General features: G+C 36.4%; 1 protein-coding gene across 13 annotated transcripts in view; it reads left to right on the top strand.

Annotated features, from left to right (window-relative positions):
- SYNE1 (spectrin repeat containing nuclear envelope protein 1) overlaps positions 1-14,828 on the top strand; it is a 298,629-nt gene that overhangs the window by 34,742 nt on the left and 249,059 nt on the right. For 6 of the 13 annotated variants that reach the window (XM_032684546.1, XM_032684531.1, XM_032684537.1 and 3 more), the window contains exons 1-2: positions 6,955-7,279; positions 9,623-9,684. In XM_032684546.1, coding sequence (XP_032540437.1) covers positions 7,201-7,279; positions 9,623-9,684 — 141 coding nt within the window. In that variant the 5' untranslated portion in view covers positions 6,955-7,200. Of the gene's footprint in view, positions 1-6,953; positions 7,280-9,622; positions 9,685-14,828 lie in introns of those variants that run through there. The other 7 variants (XM_032684538.1, XM_032684540.1, XM_032684536.1 and 4 more) reach the window with 2 other exon arrangements.

Below are 14,828 nucleotides of genomic sequence, written 5' to 3'. Positions count from 1 at the left end.
CAGCTCCCACCTTCTCCCAGTGCCCAGCGCTTTTGCCAGCTCTGCCACCAAGTCCAGCTACTGCTTGGTCTCTCCATGCTGTGCTCCCTGGACTCCATGCTCAGGGTACTGCTAAAAATTCATTGCTTTTAGGAGGATTTACTAGAGGTCCCTCAAAGAAGTTACTTGATCTGTGTGCTTTGTCTGGAGTATGGCTTCCCTTCATGAGTGAGGGGTCTGTTTCACTAGCTAGAAAACCATAATGGTAATAAAAAAGCAAGTAGCAAAGTTTAGAGGTGGGAGAAATTCACTCAATAATACATTTCTTTGTTAATGGGATTTTTTTCTTGGGATATAGTTTCCTGCTACTCAGTAATATCTAAATACTGTAATAATGTCTTGTTTTTCTTGGCAAAAATAGTAGTTACATTGAAATGAGGAAAACTTAATACCTGAAGTGTTGATAATACCATATAATATGAATTTGCACAAGCAGTTTTTTCCCCTGACATTATGTGGGTATTTAGATATTTATTGGTTCAAAATAGCCTGAGGCCTCTTCTTCAGTGGACATGCACAAAGCAGAATAGGCATCTGACTTCTTAGGGCTGCACAGACCTTGCTTTTTTCCTGAAACAAACTGTTTGTTATCTTCAGTAGAGATGATCCATAGGCCAGGTACATATGTTTAAGACAACTAGCAAAGGAGCTGAAAAAATTCCTTTTTCTTTTGTTTGAATACATGTTAACAGATAAATGCCAGCTATTTTTCCTGTCCTCGTCATAAGGACAGTAAGAAGCAAATGTTGTTCCTGTATTGCAAGGTTGTGTTTAAAATGAGTTTTATCCGTTGCTGCAGCCCAGTAGGAAATACCTATCAGTGTTGTAAATTAGGGTCACTTGTGTTCATAAGCCAACACCACAGTTGCATCTCAGTTACAGCATATGGTTATGTGCTCTATTTCTAGCAGGGAATGAATTTCAGCTCTTGTCCTATCCTTGCTGTTGCCATTGCATCCTTCTGTACCAGCAGTGTGCACAATGCTTCTTTAACACCTCTTGAGAAAGTCATGCATTTAACAGGAGTGCAGTTGGCATACATAAAATAAAGGCAACACATTTCTGAACAGAAACAAGGTCACCACTGTGCTGCTGCCTTTGCCTGTGCCAGAGTCCTGAAAACCCAAGCTGGAGCTTCTGCTTCCCCTGTGGAGTCAGTAGAGTGGCTACTGCTGTGGGAACAGAAGGGACGTGAATCTTTGGAAGCCATGGTTTCAGCTCTGACTTTGTACAGGCCTGTACTTCAGGTTGAGGAGACAGCTTTACTATAATGTGTCTTAACTGTTAGGATACTTTGCCTAAAACCCCAGATCTTAGTGTGTTTTGAAAAGTGAATTTGAAACTTATAATACATAAATGTTTGGGGGTGGTAATTTTTGATTAACTGAAGTTAAAACCTTTCACCAAGTTCATCATCATTATCATGATATTCTGATCTACAGTGCAGTCTTCACATTTTGCTGTTTGGTATTTAGTTACCTTTAGGCAAAATTGGCAAGTGCTCTTAGGAGTCCTGAAGGGCCTCAGGGGTTTCGTTTACTTATTCTGAAATTTGGATACTTCGTGTTTGTGTGGGTTCTCATGATAATTTTGTTTTGCTGTTTAAGGAATACAATAGAAGCATCCTAGGGAGGATCAAGTGGAAAAAAGACTGATTAAAGAACACTAAAGTTTAAATCTGTGTGGCCTGTTTTGCCTTTCATTTAGATTGACAACTGAATTAGACCTCGACCTGTATAACCTCATCTCACTGTGGTTTTCATCATGCTCTAATTTACTCTCAGGCAACCCTAATGATGTCAGTGGAATGGCTCAGTGTGAAATCACAGTCAGGCTGTGAGCTTTTAAGCTTTCTGGAAGGTAGACTCAGGTATGTCATGAAACAGTGACACAGAAAAGGAAGAGATATATGCTAAATGTAACAAATAAAACAATAGTACCAAACAAGCACAATATATAGGTTACTTTAAAACTTTTTTTTTCTTTTTCATATTATGGTAACTACAAACAAAAAAAAAAAAGAAACATATCCTAGATACGGTAAAAAAAACCCACTAAGAACAAACCAAGATATTACTTTCTCAATAATTGCAAAGTTTTATTCAGTTGTTTTTACCCTATGTTTCAGTAATATGTATAAATTTTAAGGAAGATACTATGCTGCTAACTTTAATTTTTGTTATTGAACAATGAAACATAAGAGTCAGCATTTCCCCAGAACTGAGTTTTTATATGTGCTCATGTGTATTTTCATTTCATTACATTTCACACATGGAAGAGTAATTAATTTGTAAGGTCCTGATTTGAACCTGAGTTTGAAGATATTTGATCACATGTATGATTTCATAAATATAGTGAAAAATTCTTAGACTGTTACAAGTAGCAGAACACATTTCTTACTAGTAATACAGAACAGTTTTCCATAAAATCATAGAGCCAAAGAACAGGCAAGGCTTAAAGGGTCCTTGAACTTGTCTAACCTTTTGGGGGGAAGGGAACCTAGATGAGATTATCTTGTATCCTGTCAAATGGCTTTTTGAATATCCCCGAGGAAGTTGTTCCAGTGAATAATTGTTCTTTACTGTAAAAAATCTATTCCTTATATCGAGATGAAACCTCTTCCAGGGCAACTTTTACCCACTGGCCCTTGTCTTCTCTGTATGATTTCATGTGAAGGTAGAATCTCTGCTCTTTGTAGCCATCCTATAAGTGCTTAACCCTTCCATTTATTCTAATACTGAACTTATTGATTTGAAAATAGCATGTGAAGAAAAATTTCATCATTTAATTCTAAATGTATTTAAAATTATCATGGCTCCAAGTATTCAAAAATAGAATCATAGAATCACAGAATATCTGGAGTTGGAAGAGACCCACAAGGATCAACAAGTGCAGCTCCTGGTCCTGCACAACACAGCCCACGTGCCTGAGAGCATTGTCCAAACTCTTCTTGAACTCTGTCAGGCTTGGTGCTGTGACCACTTCTCTGGGGAGCCTGTTCCAGTAGCCAACCACCTGGGTGATGAACCTTTTCCTAATATCTAACCTAAACCTCTTCTGACACAGCTTCATGTTGTTCTCTTGGGTTCTGTCACTGGTCACCACAGAGAAAAGATCAATACCTGCCCCTCCTCTTTCCCTCACGAGGAAGTTGTAGGCTGCAATGAGGTCTCCCCTCAGTCTCCTCCAGGCTGAACAGACCAAGTGACCTCAGCCACTCCTTGTATGCTTCTCCTCTAGAGCCTTCACTATCTTCGTAGCCCTCCCTTGGATGCTCTCTAATAGCTTTATATCTTGTATTGTGGCACCCAAAACTGTACACAGGACTCGAGGTGAGGCTGCACCAGCGCAGAATAGAGTGGGACAATCACCTCCAATGGTCAGCTGGTGATGCAATTACTATTACATTCTTTCCATTAGGTAGACTTTGATAGAGCTTCACGTCTACAATATGTGTAACTATAATAAAAATTATCTCTAGAGTAAAACTGCCCATAGTTTCCATGGAATAAATAGAAGATTTTACATTTTTGTAAACCTTTAGTTAACTCTTGTCATGTCACTGAACTTAGGCATAAACAGAACTGAGATGTGATTGCACAGTGTCTTTTATGTAAGACAAGAATCATTATGTATATTTTGGTTCTCTGCATAGATTTATTTATAAATTACAGATGTTGCACCATTATATCCTGATTTAATCCATTGAAGAGCGTGTGTCCAGTATGTCTCCATAAATTTTGATTTCTTTCAGTAGATTCTGAGCCTTTTCATGTCCAAGTCAATTTTTTCACTGCTTTTAAGCTATTAAACTTATTGTAGGTATAGAAGAATCGTAATCTTACCACTGATAGTAGAAATTTGCTCCATGTGGTGCACCTGTAGAGCAGCAAATGTGGCGCTGAAGCCATTGCACATGATCAACTCAAATGTTGAGTATCCTGATTTTAGTTAATATCTTCTTCAGGGTGCTGCTTTTAAAAATGAAGCCTGTAATGGTTTTCTAACAGGTGTTGTTTTCATTTCTGACTGTATTCAGTTGAGTACAGATACTATGAAAGTGAGTAATAGATGAGTAATATATTTACATCGCATGGAGATCAAGACAGCAGTTAGTGGAGATGATGAGAATAATAGTGCGGCAGCACAAGCGGGTACGCAGTAAACATAAAATGCATATGTGTTCATTGATTAGTTCTGAATACATTCTGCTTATACATGTGGAGAAGAACAAAATGCAGCCTATTGAGGCAAAATGCAGTGCATAACAATTTAATTTCAGTTTGATTTTTTTAGTCACTCAAAACAGAAAAATAGGAGCAAGCATGCTGCAAAGATTGGGCACAGGAAAGAGGCACAAAGTCAAAAAAATTACGTTTTAGGCATATCTTCCAACCCACTGTAGAAATTATATTGTTCTCATTCATTTCTTTAAACACTAAGGGAAGCCTTCTGATCAAAGTGCAGTTATGGGCAGCATGGTTGTGTCCTGACCATGTCCTGGCTTCTAAGGATCAAGATCACTGTGCTCTGTTCATGCTCTGTTCCTTTCTGTGAAAACCAGAGCACAGGAAAGTGGGGGATAGTGTGTGTCTGGATGAAGCAGGAACATTTGACATGTGCACATGACAATATGGGAACAATAGGGCATTACTTTGGATTTAAGGACTGGAAGTCTCCCAGGTCCCACAGGATAAACGTTATCTTGTGGCAGTCTAACTGCTGCTGTGAGGTGGATCCAACAGCCTAAATTAAAGCATACACTCTCTGGTGCTGGCTAGATTTTTGGTTTTCCAGATTTCAGACATTTAAACTGCTTGCACAGTCCACAGCAAGTGCTTCCAGAGAGACTGATTGCTGATCATGCTTGCAATAAATTGATGGAGAACAAACGAAGACACATTGATTTATTCAGTTTGTTCTTCATTCTAACCGGATATTTTTTAAATGCAACTTTCTTTGGGTGATAAATTCCATCATTCTTTATATCTTTTTAACTAGTGGGTGGACAGACACTTTCTCTCTCTTAGAAGTAAAGGAAATTGATAAGAAATGAGTAAAATCAAAATGCATATTTTGTAAATACATTTCAGTTAGACAGTAAAAGCAGAAAGTCCTCAGCAGCGTGCCAATTGCTGTCCAGCAGCACATGACACAGCAGACAGCGCTTCTGCAGCTGTGAGCCTGCTTCTCCACACTTCAGTTTCCTGTAACTATTCCACCAGTATTTGCTTGCAATAAATGTATGTGTGTGGGTTTTCTCTGTTTCCACTCCTCCAAATGACATAAAACCTTTGGCTCCCAAATGACTGTACTGAGGTTACCTTTAGATTGAGCAATGGTATATGCTGGTGCATCTGTTTTGGCACACTTTTCTGCACTTCCAGGTTGGTTTAGTGTATTCCTAAAGGCGTCAAAAACCTGGAAGACAAAATGAAACAAAAAGCTCTGGTGTTTTTAAGGCAGACCTCTCAAAGCCAAAGAAAACAAAAAAAGGATCCTGAAAATGAGGAACTGTGAGGAACTTCAACTGAATTTTACTAAAGTAAAAAAAAAAAAAAAGATCTCCACAATATTTGGTCACTGAGAATCAATCAAGATGCTTTAATTAGACTTGTGTGAACCGAGCTCTGTCGTGACTCTCACTCTGTGTATGAGCCTCCTCCTTGTGTTACCTTGCAGCAGAACTCTGTGTTTGCCATCCTGCACTGCAGCTGCCTTCTCACCATCCTATCCCCAAGCATCTAAGGCAAGAGGTGCTTGATGTGCCATCTGCTGCTGCACAGTACACACTTATCAACATGATACTAGACATTTTTAAATGTATGCATGCTGCATATTCCATCAGCATATTCATAACTGTCTGAAGATATATGGCTAGTTTTGTTCATTGATCAAAATAATTTGTTCTAAATGTTTTATAGTAAATATATCCAATTACATTTGTGGGTTTTTTTCGTAATCAGTTAAAAATGCAGTCTGTTGCTGATGCTTTAGTAGAGAAAATGTTTGTAATAATATGAAGATATTTCCAGCCAATTAAAGGCAGACATTTGGTTAAATAATATGAAACTTTCTTGCAACATTTTTCACATGCAAAATGATATTTTTCAGAGTCATCATGTTTTACAGAAACTGAAATTTGAATTTGACCTGTATAACAGTAAATTTACAGTAATGGCATAATAGAAGTGGGCCTTTTTTATTCTCATTTCAGTAGTGTGTACTACTCTGTACATAACACATGAGTCTCCACACATGGTGTTTCATATCTACCTTCATTTTACCAGAGGAAAAAAAAAAAAATCTGTTAAATGCTCTGGTGCTCTGATTTAATGAAATTGAAAATACTGCATATTATCAGAGATTTGAGTATTTTTCAGGGTGATCTAGGTGCACTCCAGAAAATCTGTGGATCCTTACCTATATTTCATCCCTCTTGTGAAAGAGTTCAAATATATTATTAAAAGCTGAGTGGCCTACATACCTGTTGAGATTCATTGCTTGCTATTTCTTCTACTTTACTCTTTCAGGTGCAAACCCGAAGGATATCTGTGTCTCAATAGAGTATGCAGTGATGAACCTAAGTGGTTATTTTTAAAACCAGTTTTCCTTTATATATATGACAACCTAGAGAAGGGTTATACCATTCATCTACTTTTATGCTTACTGAGCATTATATTGTTACAAAAGCACTGGTGAGAAGGCTGCATCAGTTTTTACAGCCTTTCTGCTTTAGGATATCAGCAGTGTAGTTGCGTTGTCCCAGTCACTGGATGAATTATTCAAGCTCTTGACATCAGAGATTTCTGCAAGCGGATTGGCTGGTGCTCAGATAATATAATCTTTCCACAGGAAAACAGTGGAGAAGGATGATGGCAGTGAGATCAGCAGAACTGCTACTTCTAATACAGCTAGCCTTGTCTGGCTGTTGCATTTCTGCAAGAATATATAAAGATGTTTTTAAGGTTTGGCTTCATGTGAATTCTCTGATAAGAGACAGTGGAGGGATTTGTGTAAGAGGCCTGCATTTCCAGTGAAGGAAAGAAATTGGATCATTCTTGAAAAATTACTTCTGGCTATATTCTAAAGAAACGGCGCACATGACACAGGGTTAGCAGCCACAACAGCAGCAGCAGCAGAGCAGCAGCAGCAGTGCTTATGTTTCACTATAAAGGCGCTGTTGGCAGAAATGTTACATCGTTGAACGTGCTTCCTGAGTTCCTTCAGTACCTGCAGGGTAAGTGGTGCGAATACAGTCCTTGCAAATGGGGGGAGTGTAAGAAATTGTATGACACACATGTCTTGTGGGTATAGATAAACAGTATCTCTGCAGAGAATTTGCATCAGGTCAATGAAAAGAACATACTTGTTTCCAGGTAAATTTGTAAAAAGTGTATTTACAATGGAATTTTTAAAATCAATGCACTACTTGTGTTATGTTCAGACATAGATTTTACAGTGATAAAATCTGTTCCTTTTTAAGCCTATAAAAAAAAGGTGCTAAAACCAAGGGAACTTCATTGTTAGTAGTTGCAGTTGTGCTCATAAAGAATATATTGCTGACATAAATTGCCTTGAAACAGATTATTTTGAAAGGCTATTTCTGCTGTTTGTTGATATGAACTGAAACGAGGTATGTCTTCTGCTGGTCTGTCTCTTCAGAAGCTGGAAACTTGTTCTCTGATTTCCAGTTGTTGTCAGAAGGGTGTTTTGTAAATCACCAAGATGCACTGGAACTACAAATTGGGGTATCATTTTCACTCATTTCTTTGATGAGAAGTTTGACTTCTAAAGGCCCAGTACATTTATTTTGGCATACCATCATCGTATCACGGTTGCTGGGGAATTTTAAATTACAGATGTGTGAATGAAAGCAGAGCTGGACTGATTCTGTGTGTGCTTGATCTCTATCACTACACCTCCTCACACACAACCCAATAGAAGTGTGCAAGTACTTCCATGGAAATTAATGTGGCTACCTATATATGTAAATGCAGAGCACAGCTGACATTTACTTTATATCATAAGGAAAGCATCTTCATGGTTAGAAACCATACAGCGAGAAGTCTGTTTGCCACAATGTAGAAACAATTGTCACATACAAAGTCAAGACACCCCCCTGCCAAAAACAGTCAGTGTTGAATGAAGCACGATGCAGTATTTTGTGTGATATAAATTGCCTGTGAGTGCAACAAGTAGATCCCAAGAATGTACTGAATGTTTAAAAATTATATAAGGCAGCTTGCCCAATGATATCGAAGGAAAATAAAGAATGCAAATTTATTTTCTTAGGCATGAAGTGTGCTAATCTGGCAATAGATGCTGGAGAGTGTATGTATCTTTTTTTCCTCTGGTATTTCTTTTATGTGAGATAGCATTTATATGTAAAGAAAATATCCTTGAGTTGTAATGCACAGCCACTTTTTGGGGGGCTCATATATGGTCAGGCAGCCATCATTATTCCACTGAAGATAATATTTTGGCCTAAGAATTTTGTTTGGTGATTTGTATCTTTATGTAACCTCATCGTGAAGCAGCATTGCATGAGTGTGAATCTGGAAAATGCTATGCAGTGCTGCACGAGTCACTAGCAAATGCAGTAACTAAAATTAGATATTGCATCTGTCAGTTTTGGGATAAGCACGTGTTGTTATAAAAAGCGAATAGTTAACAGCAACTCTATTTATTTGGATTTTCTGTTGGGAAAGAAGGTACTCATTCAGAACTGGTGATAGTAATAACGTGATTCGTTTTTCCGTGAAATAGATACTCCCGTCTATTTTGGAAAAAAAAATATCCATATAAATAGTTGAGTGCCTCTGTTGTGAAATTATTCCATGTGTCAAAACTGATTACCCACGAAGAAAGGACAGGACTTTTTGGATGGGTTATAGTGCTGTGATTCTCTTCCCTCCCCAGCCATGACCCTTGCTGCTGAAGTTGGAGGAGCTCATTCAGGAACTATTTTTGTTTATGCATCTGGCAGCTGTCCCTCAGGGGCTATCTGACAATCAGTGAAATTCACTATAAATCAGGCAATTGCTTCAAGAAAGGAGTAAGGGAGGTAGTAAGTAGCATATAGAAACTGCCTGAATTAGCTAATGGCTCCTTCCTGGCAGGATCTCCCAGAGAACAAATAAGTTTGATAATGCAATTTACAATCTTTAATTCAACATTCTAAACATTTTCAGATATACATGCTAAGAGTTTTTTTTTCTAAGGCCCTAGCTGACTTTCAACATAAAAGCAACTTGACTGTCAGAGACATGGATTCTAGTTAAAAAGTACAGGGAAGTTCTAGCTGTTCACGCCTTGGGTAAGTATAGAATGGACTTAGAAGTCAAATTTGTTTTGGCATTCAAATTTGAAATCATGTCTAACTGATCATTGGCTTTTTAAGACTTGAACTTTGACATGAAACTCTTCAAATAATAAGTATCAGAGCATTATTGTAATAATATGAAGTATTTGTTACAGGCAAAATTGACTGTCTCAAGAATATATAGTGGGAATATTATGCTTCAGTAAATCTGAAAGTATCCAGTGATGTCTAATCAAACTGATTTCTTTTTATTTTCAGATGAGCAAGAGTCAGTCCAGAAAAGGACTTTCACAAAATGGATCAATACTCATCTGGCTAAGGTAATGCATGGCTTTCGAATTTATTTTTTTAATAATCAAACCTTTATATCTATACCTATAGTGGCCCTGGAATATAGAATATGTCAGATTTGTCTGAGCAAATAAACTTAAAAAGGAACTCCCATCATCTGTACAAGATTGAGGATGAATCTCAGCATGATAGTTATCAATTAGTCATGTTTTTTGAAAGTCTGGAAATATGTTTTCTGAGTCAATCACAGCTGTAGGAAGTACTGGTGGGTCTGTGAAGTGACCAGGCCTCACCTTGCACTCATATTCTGGCTTGTAACCCAAAAATTCAATATTTAGGCTGCTCAATTTTTGTAAAATGTTCTTTTGGTTTTGATTGCTTCAAAAGAAACTGGAAATCTGTAACATCTCCGTTGTCTGGAAGCATTTTGAATGTGATAAGGAAAAATCCTGGAAGGAGACCCACTTTGACCCATCTCTGTGTATAGTGTCTAGTGAGGAACACTGTGAAGTGCTGGGCTCACACTTAACAGCAGAGAAACATCCTGCACTACTGTCAGGTAGAGGAGCTGCGAGTGAAGGAGTACAGTTGAGCCTGAGGAAAGGTGATTTGAATTTTGTCTTTGTTTTTTGCCATTGATCCACAACAAGTGTGCTGAATTTGACTCAGTATATACATTTAAAATTAATAGTGATTTCATTTCAAATTCTCTATTTCTCTATTTCTTGGCTACTCTTAGAAAACTTTGGTTTTCTTTCATTGCCATTTTTGACAATCTAGTAAAATTATTAAAGGAAAAAGTAATAGGAGGAAATAAGAAAAAACTAAAAACTATAGCTAAAGTGTCTGTAACTCAACACCATGCTATCTGGAGAAATGTTCCATCATGAATGAATTTGGATATTTTTGAAAAAAAGTAGTGCATGAAACCTCAAAACCAGGAGAAATCAATGTTTTCTAATAAAAGATTGATGGGGTTTACTGTAACAATTTGAAAGATAGATTTAGAGACAGCAAAGAAAAGGAAACTCTACTAAGGTAGAATTGTCATCCTTACACTGTGTTGGTTGAGTAGAGCAAAAGAGGATTTAAAAAGGAGAAAGGATTTAAAAGGGAGATTTAAAAGGGTTTTGATGTTGTGAAGAGTAATGGTTTGAAAGAAATGGAAATGCAGAACTGATTTGATTGTGTACAACCAAATCAAATTGTGATTTGATTAGGTACAACCAATGACAATTCATAGCTTGGGAATATAAAGCAGGGTGTGATTCTTTGTCAGGGTTTGCCATGAGTAAAAGATTCTTCCCTGCTTATCTTTAAAATCTTAATGTATGTTTTTGTTCTAAAAAGTCATGCTCTAATTGAAACAGAAACTAATTCAATAACTAAGTGTATCAAGTAGATTAAAACTATTTTTTTTGAGCTATTTAACTATAAAGTTAAGAATGGGTTTGAGACTATGGATACAAATAAATAAGAATGAGCAAAAATGCAATAAGACTACCAGTGAAATTTCTTCACCGAAAGGGTTGTCAAGCACTAGAACTGGCTGCTTATGGAAGTGGTTGAGTCACCATCCCTGGAGGTATAAAAGACATGTAGATGTGGCCCTTGGGGGGTTGGTTCAGTGGTGGACATGGCAGTGTTATGTTAATGGTTGGACTTAATTTTAAAGCTATTTTCCAACCTATGTGGTTTTATGATTCTATGAATTGAATTTTATGAAAGGCAATAGGAGGAAGGTATGAATTTTTTATTCTGTTTTGCTCTTACAATAGAATGCTACCTTTTAAAAATTCCTATTTCAAAGGTATATTTTTTTACACAATCAGAAGACAGGTAAAGGACTTGGCATAAGCTAGTTACAGGACAACTTAAAGAAAGATGGAAGTAAAACAGCCTTAGTGCAAGCTGTGCCCTCACCCATAGGGGATGAACACAGAGGAAAGAGCTGCAAGTATGATAACTAGCAGGTAGCGTAATGCAGGTTCATTGTGGGTGAGCTGTTAGCACCAGGCTGCATCTGTCCCTCTCTTCTGTCTCCCTAACCCCAACTGTATCTGTTCTGTGATTCTGAGTACTAATCTGATGAGAGTCATCAACTGGAAATCATCTCTCTTCTCTGCCAGCCACTTGCAGAAATCGGGACACAATCTATGAAATGAATGTGTTCTATCTTCTGGCCGTCCTCTTTAATTTTTGTGCATCTGTGCAGTTCTACTAATGATAAATGAGATATGCATGTGTAACAGGACAAGAAGTTTTCTAATTGCATATTATTTATTCATATTTTTCTCTACGGTTGTAGAACTGTCCTCCCTCCTCTCAGTCTCAGCCTTCAAAGCATAGATGTAATTTGAGTATGCTTCTGATTATATTTTAAAGCATCTTTTCAAAGTCTGAGTTTAAAATAGAAAACAAATTCACGCCAAATATTTCAAAAGGAGACGTAACATGCATTCAAACCAGCAGTTACTTAAATATTTTTTGTTTCATTACCTATGCCAATTTTTTAGGTAGTGGATTAGATGAGTAAAGAAGATGAAAAACATGTCACTTTCTGAAACAGCAGAAGCATGTGCCTTTTATTGCCTTTTTCATCTTTGGTGAAAGTTTGGGGGAACAGTAGTTTCAAAGCTTTGGAACGCAGACTGTAAATTGGTTTGACCCAATCAAATAACATTTTGTTCCCAGGTGTAGGAATAACTTAAGTGTTTGTACTCACCAAAGTATTGTTGTAAAGTCACTAAACAGAGTAAACAGCAATACTTAATGAAAGAAATTACTATTAATTTTGTGTGTGTTCATTGAGAGGATGCACACATAAACAAAAGCAGAGGATGGATATAAAATAGAAATAAAAATAAGAACGGGTGAAGATTTTTGATTATACTTAGGCAATGTTTATATAATACTGAATTAAACCTGAGAGTTAAAACTTACATTAAGGCATTTAAACTTGCAAAATTATATCTTTTATAGAAAAGAAAGGAGGGAAAAAGAAACGGGTATATCAAGACTTATGGCTCTCACACATGGTGCTGTCAATTGTGTTAGTTGTTCTTGCAATGTAACTTGGTCTTGCAAGAACCTCATCAGTTTTCATAAATTAACTAAGTGATGCTAATCCTTTTTGCCATTTTCAAACGTGAAAACAGAGGCTCCCAGTATCTGAGTCACTGACACAGAAAAGAAAATAAGCTGATGTCCATCTTGACTGCATGATGAGTAAAATTTGACTGGTAGTTTTTCTACTTCAACAGTTACTGTATGATTTCAACTGGTTTTGTGTAAAGCCTCTAATGTTAAACAGTGAATGCTAAATTTATTTGTGTGATGAAATTAATCATGTAAAACTTAGAGACCAAGTCCCTCTGACTTCAGTAATAAAAATAGTCACTAACAGCAAGGAGTATGAAAACCTATATGCTTACGGATTTAGGAATTAAATTGTGGTGGTGAAGTGGGCCAGCTATTATAGAGTAATGGAAATTTCATGTTCTCCATACTGTTCTCACATATATTTCTCTACAGAGACAAATTCAGTAGTTACATAGATTTGTTCCTGTCTGAGCACATGGATAGGTTTTCATACATTTCTTCAGCAGTTTTTGAATCATTATTTGAAAATGAATGGAGCAAAAATAATTTTCAATGTTTGCATTGGCATTCATTATGATGTTGATACTGCTATTTGTGTAGTAGGATTTATTCATTAGAGAAGTTAGGTGCAAGGTGTAAGGAAAAGATTCCCGTAGCAAAGATACAAATGAGAAAATAAATTCAAGAAAAAGTGTTGGAATAAAAGAGAGAAGCTTAGGAAACGTACGTTGGTTCAATATGTGAAGTTTGGATTTTACAAAACTTTTATTACTGTGTCAGAGGAGGAATTTCTAGACATTTCAGGTCTATTACAAATCTCTTTTTTTGAGGCTTGTCAGTTAAATATTTTTTACATGTACCAATGCTCAGTCCTTTAAGTCATTCAGAGTATTTCCTGAAGACTACAGCAAATTAGACAAGTTGTAACAGCAAGAAGTTTAAGCAAAGCATTTCCTCCTCAGTTCTCATTTATGATCAGTTTTAAATACAGTTACTTAAATAAATATTTAATATGGTGAAAACCAGGTTCAATAACCTTTAAGATTCATTCTCAATTAATTCATATTCCTCCTACAGATCACATGAATTTACTGGGACTGAGTGCCTCCCTCTTTGTGACATGCCTGTTCCTAAGTATCATTGCACACTACTGGGATTGTATATACTGCAGTAAATGAGTGTTTAATAGAATTTGTGCAATGCAGTATGTAACAGATCATTACTCTTATTTTGCTATTTTGCTTTCTTGAAGAAACTTGCAAAAAACCAAAATCAAATACTGAGGCAAGTGAAATCATAGTGTGGACCTGAGAAGTTGTAAACTTAATGTCTGATTGTTCACTGAAGTATATTCTGAGTTATGCTGAAGAATTTTGTTCAAGAATTTTATAATTGACAACTTTTCTTTAGTATTACAGGATTTTGAAAGGTTACTTCATATACTTTTTAAATGTTCTTTTTTCCTGGTTGAAAAATGACTTAATTAAATTATTTGCAGAGGCTTTCCAACATTCAAAATTCAATGTATTAGGATCATATCAGTTGACGGCATTTCTAGGGCTATATATTTACGTGCAAAATGCCAAAATCTGGAGTACATTTTAAAATTACAATTTTTTGCTATTTTAAATTTTTTTTAAAATTACAAAATTACAAAATTTTAAGTTAGTTTTCGTTCCCTGCTTATACATATTTACAGTTAGTATTTTGGCAGTGCATTAAGGCAACTAAAAAGTATTCAATAGATGCTAACTGTGTACAGTTTAAAAAAACCCATCAAAACCTTTCTTCTCTGGAGGCTAATAAATAAGCAGTGTACAGCTTCATTTTCTCCTTTCACTTCATTTGACATTTATGGATTCAAGCAGTAGGTATTTCCCCATTCCAGCAGAAGATAATGTATTGATCTCAGTGGAAAATCTGCTAGAAAAATAGTTAAGTACCTTAAGCCTGTGCAATCGTACATATACAATAAATAACTTGTATGAACTTCTCAGTATCAGCTAGTGTATGTATATCTTTCTGAATTGTATCAGCATGGGAAGTAAGATTGGTATCTATACTCATGTAG

The sequence above is a fragment of the Chiroxiphia lanceolata genome, chromosome 3, assembly GCF_009829145.1.
Source record: "Chiroxiphia lanceolata isolate bChiLan1 chromosome 3, bChiLan1.pri, whole genome shotgun sequence".
Lineage (NCBI taxonomy): Eukaryota > Metazoa > Chordata > Aves > Passeriformes > Pipridae > Chiroxiphia > Chiroxiphia lanceolata.
The sequence above is the reverse complement of the archived record's forward strand: the minus strand, read 5'-3'. Positions and strand labels throughout refer to the sequence as shown.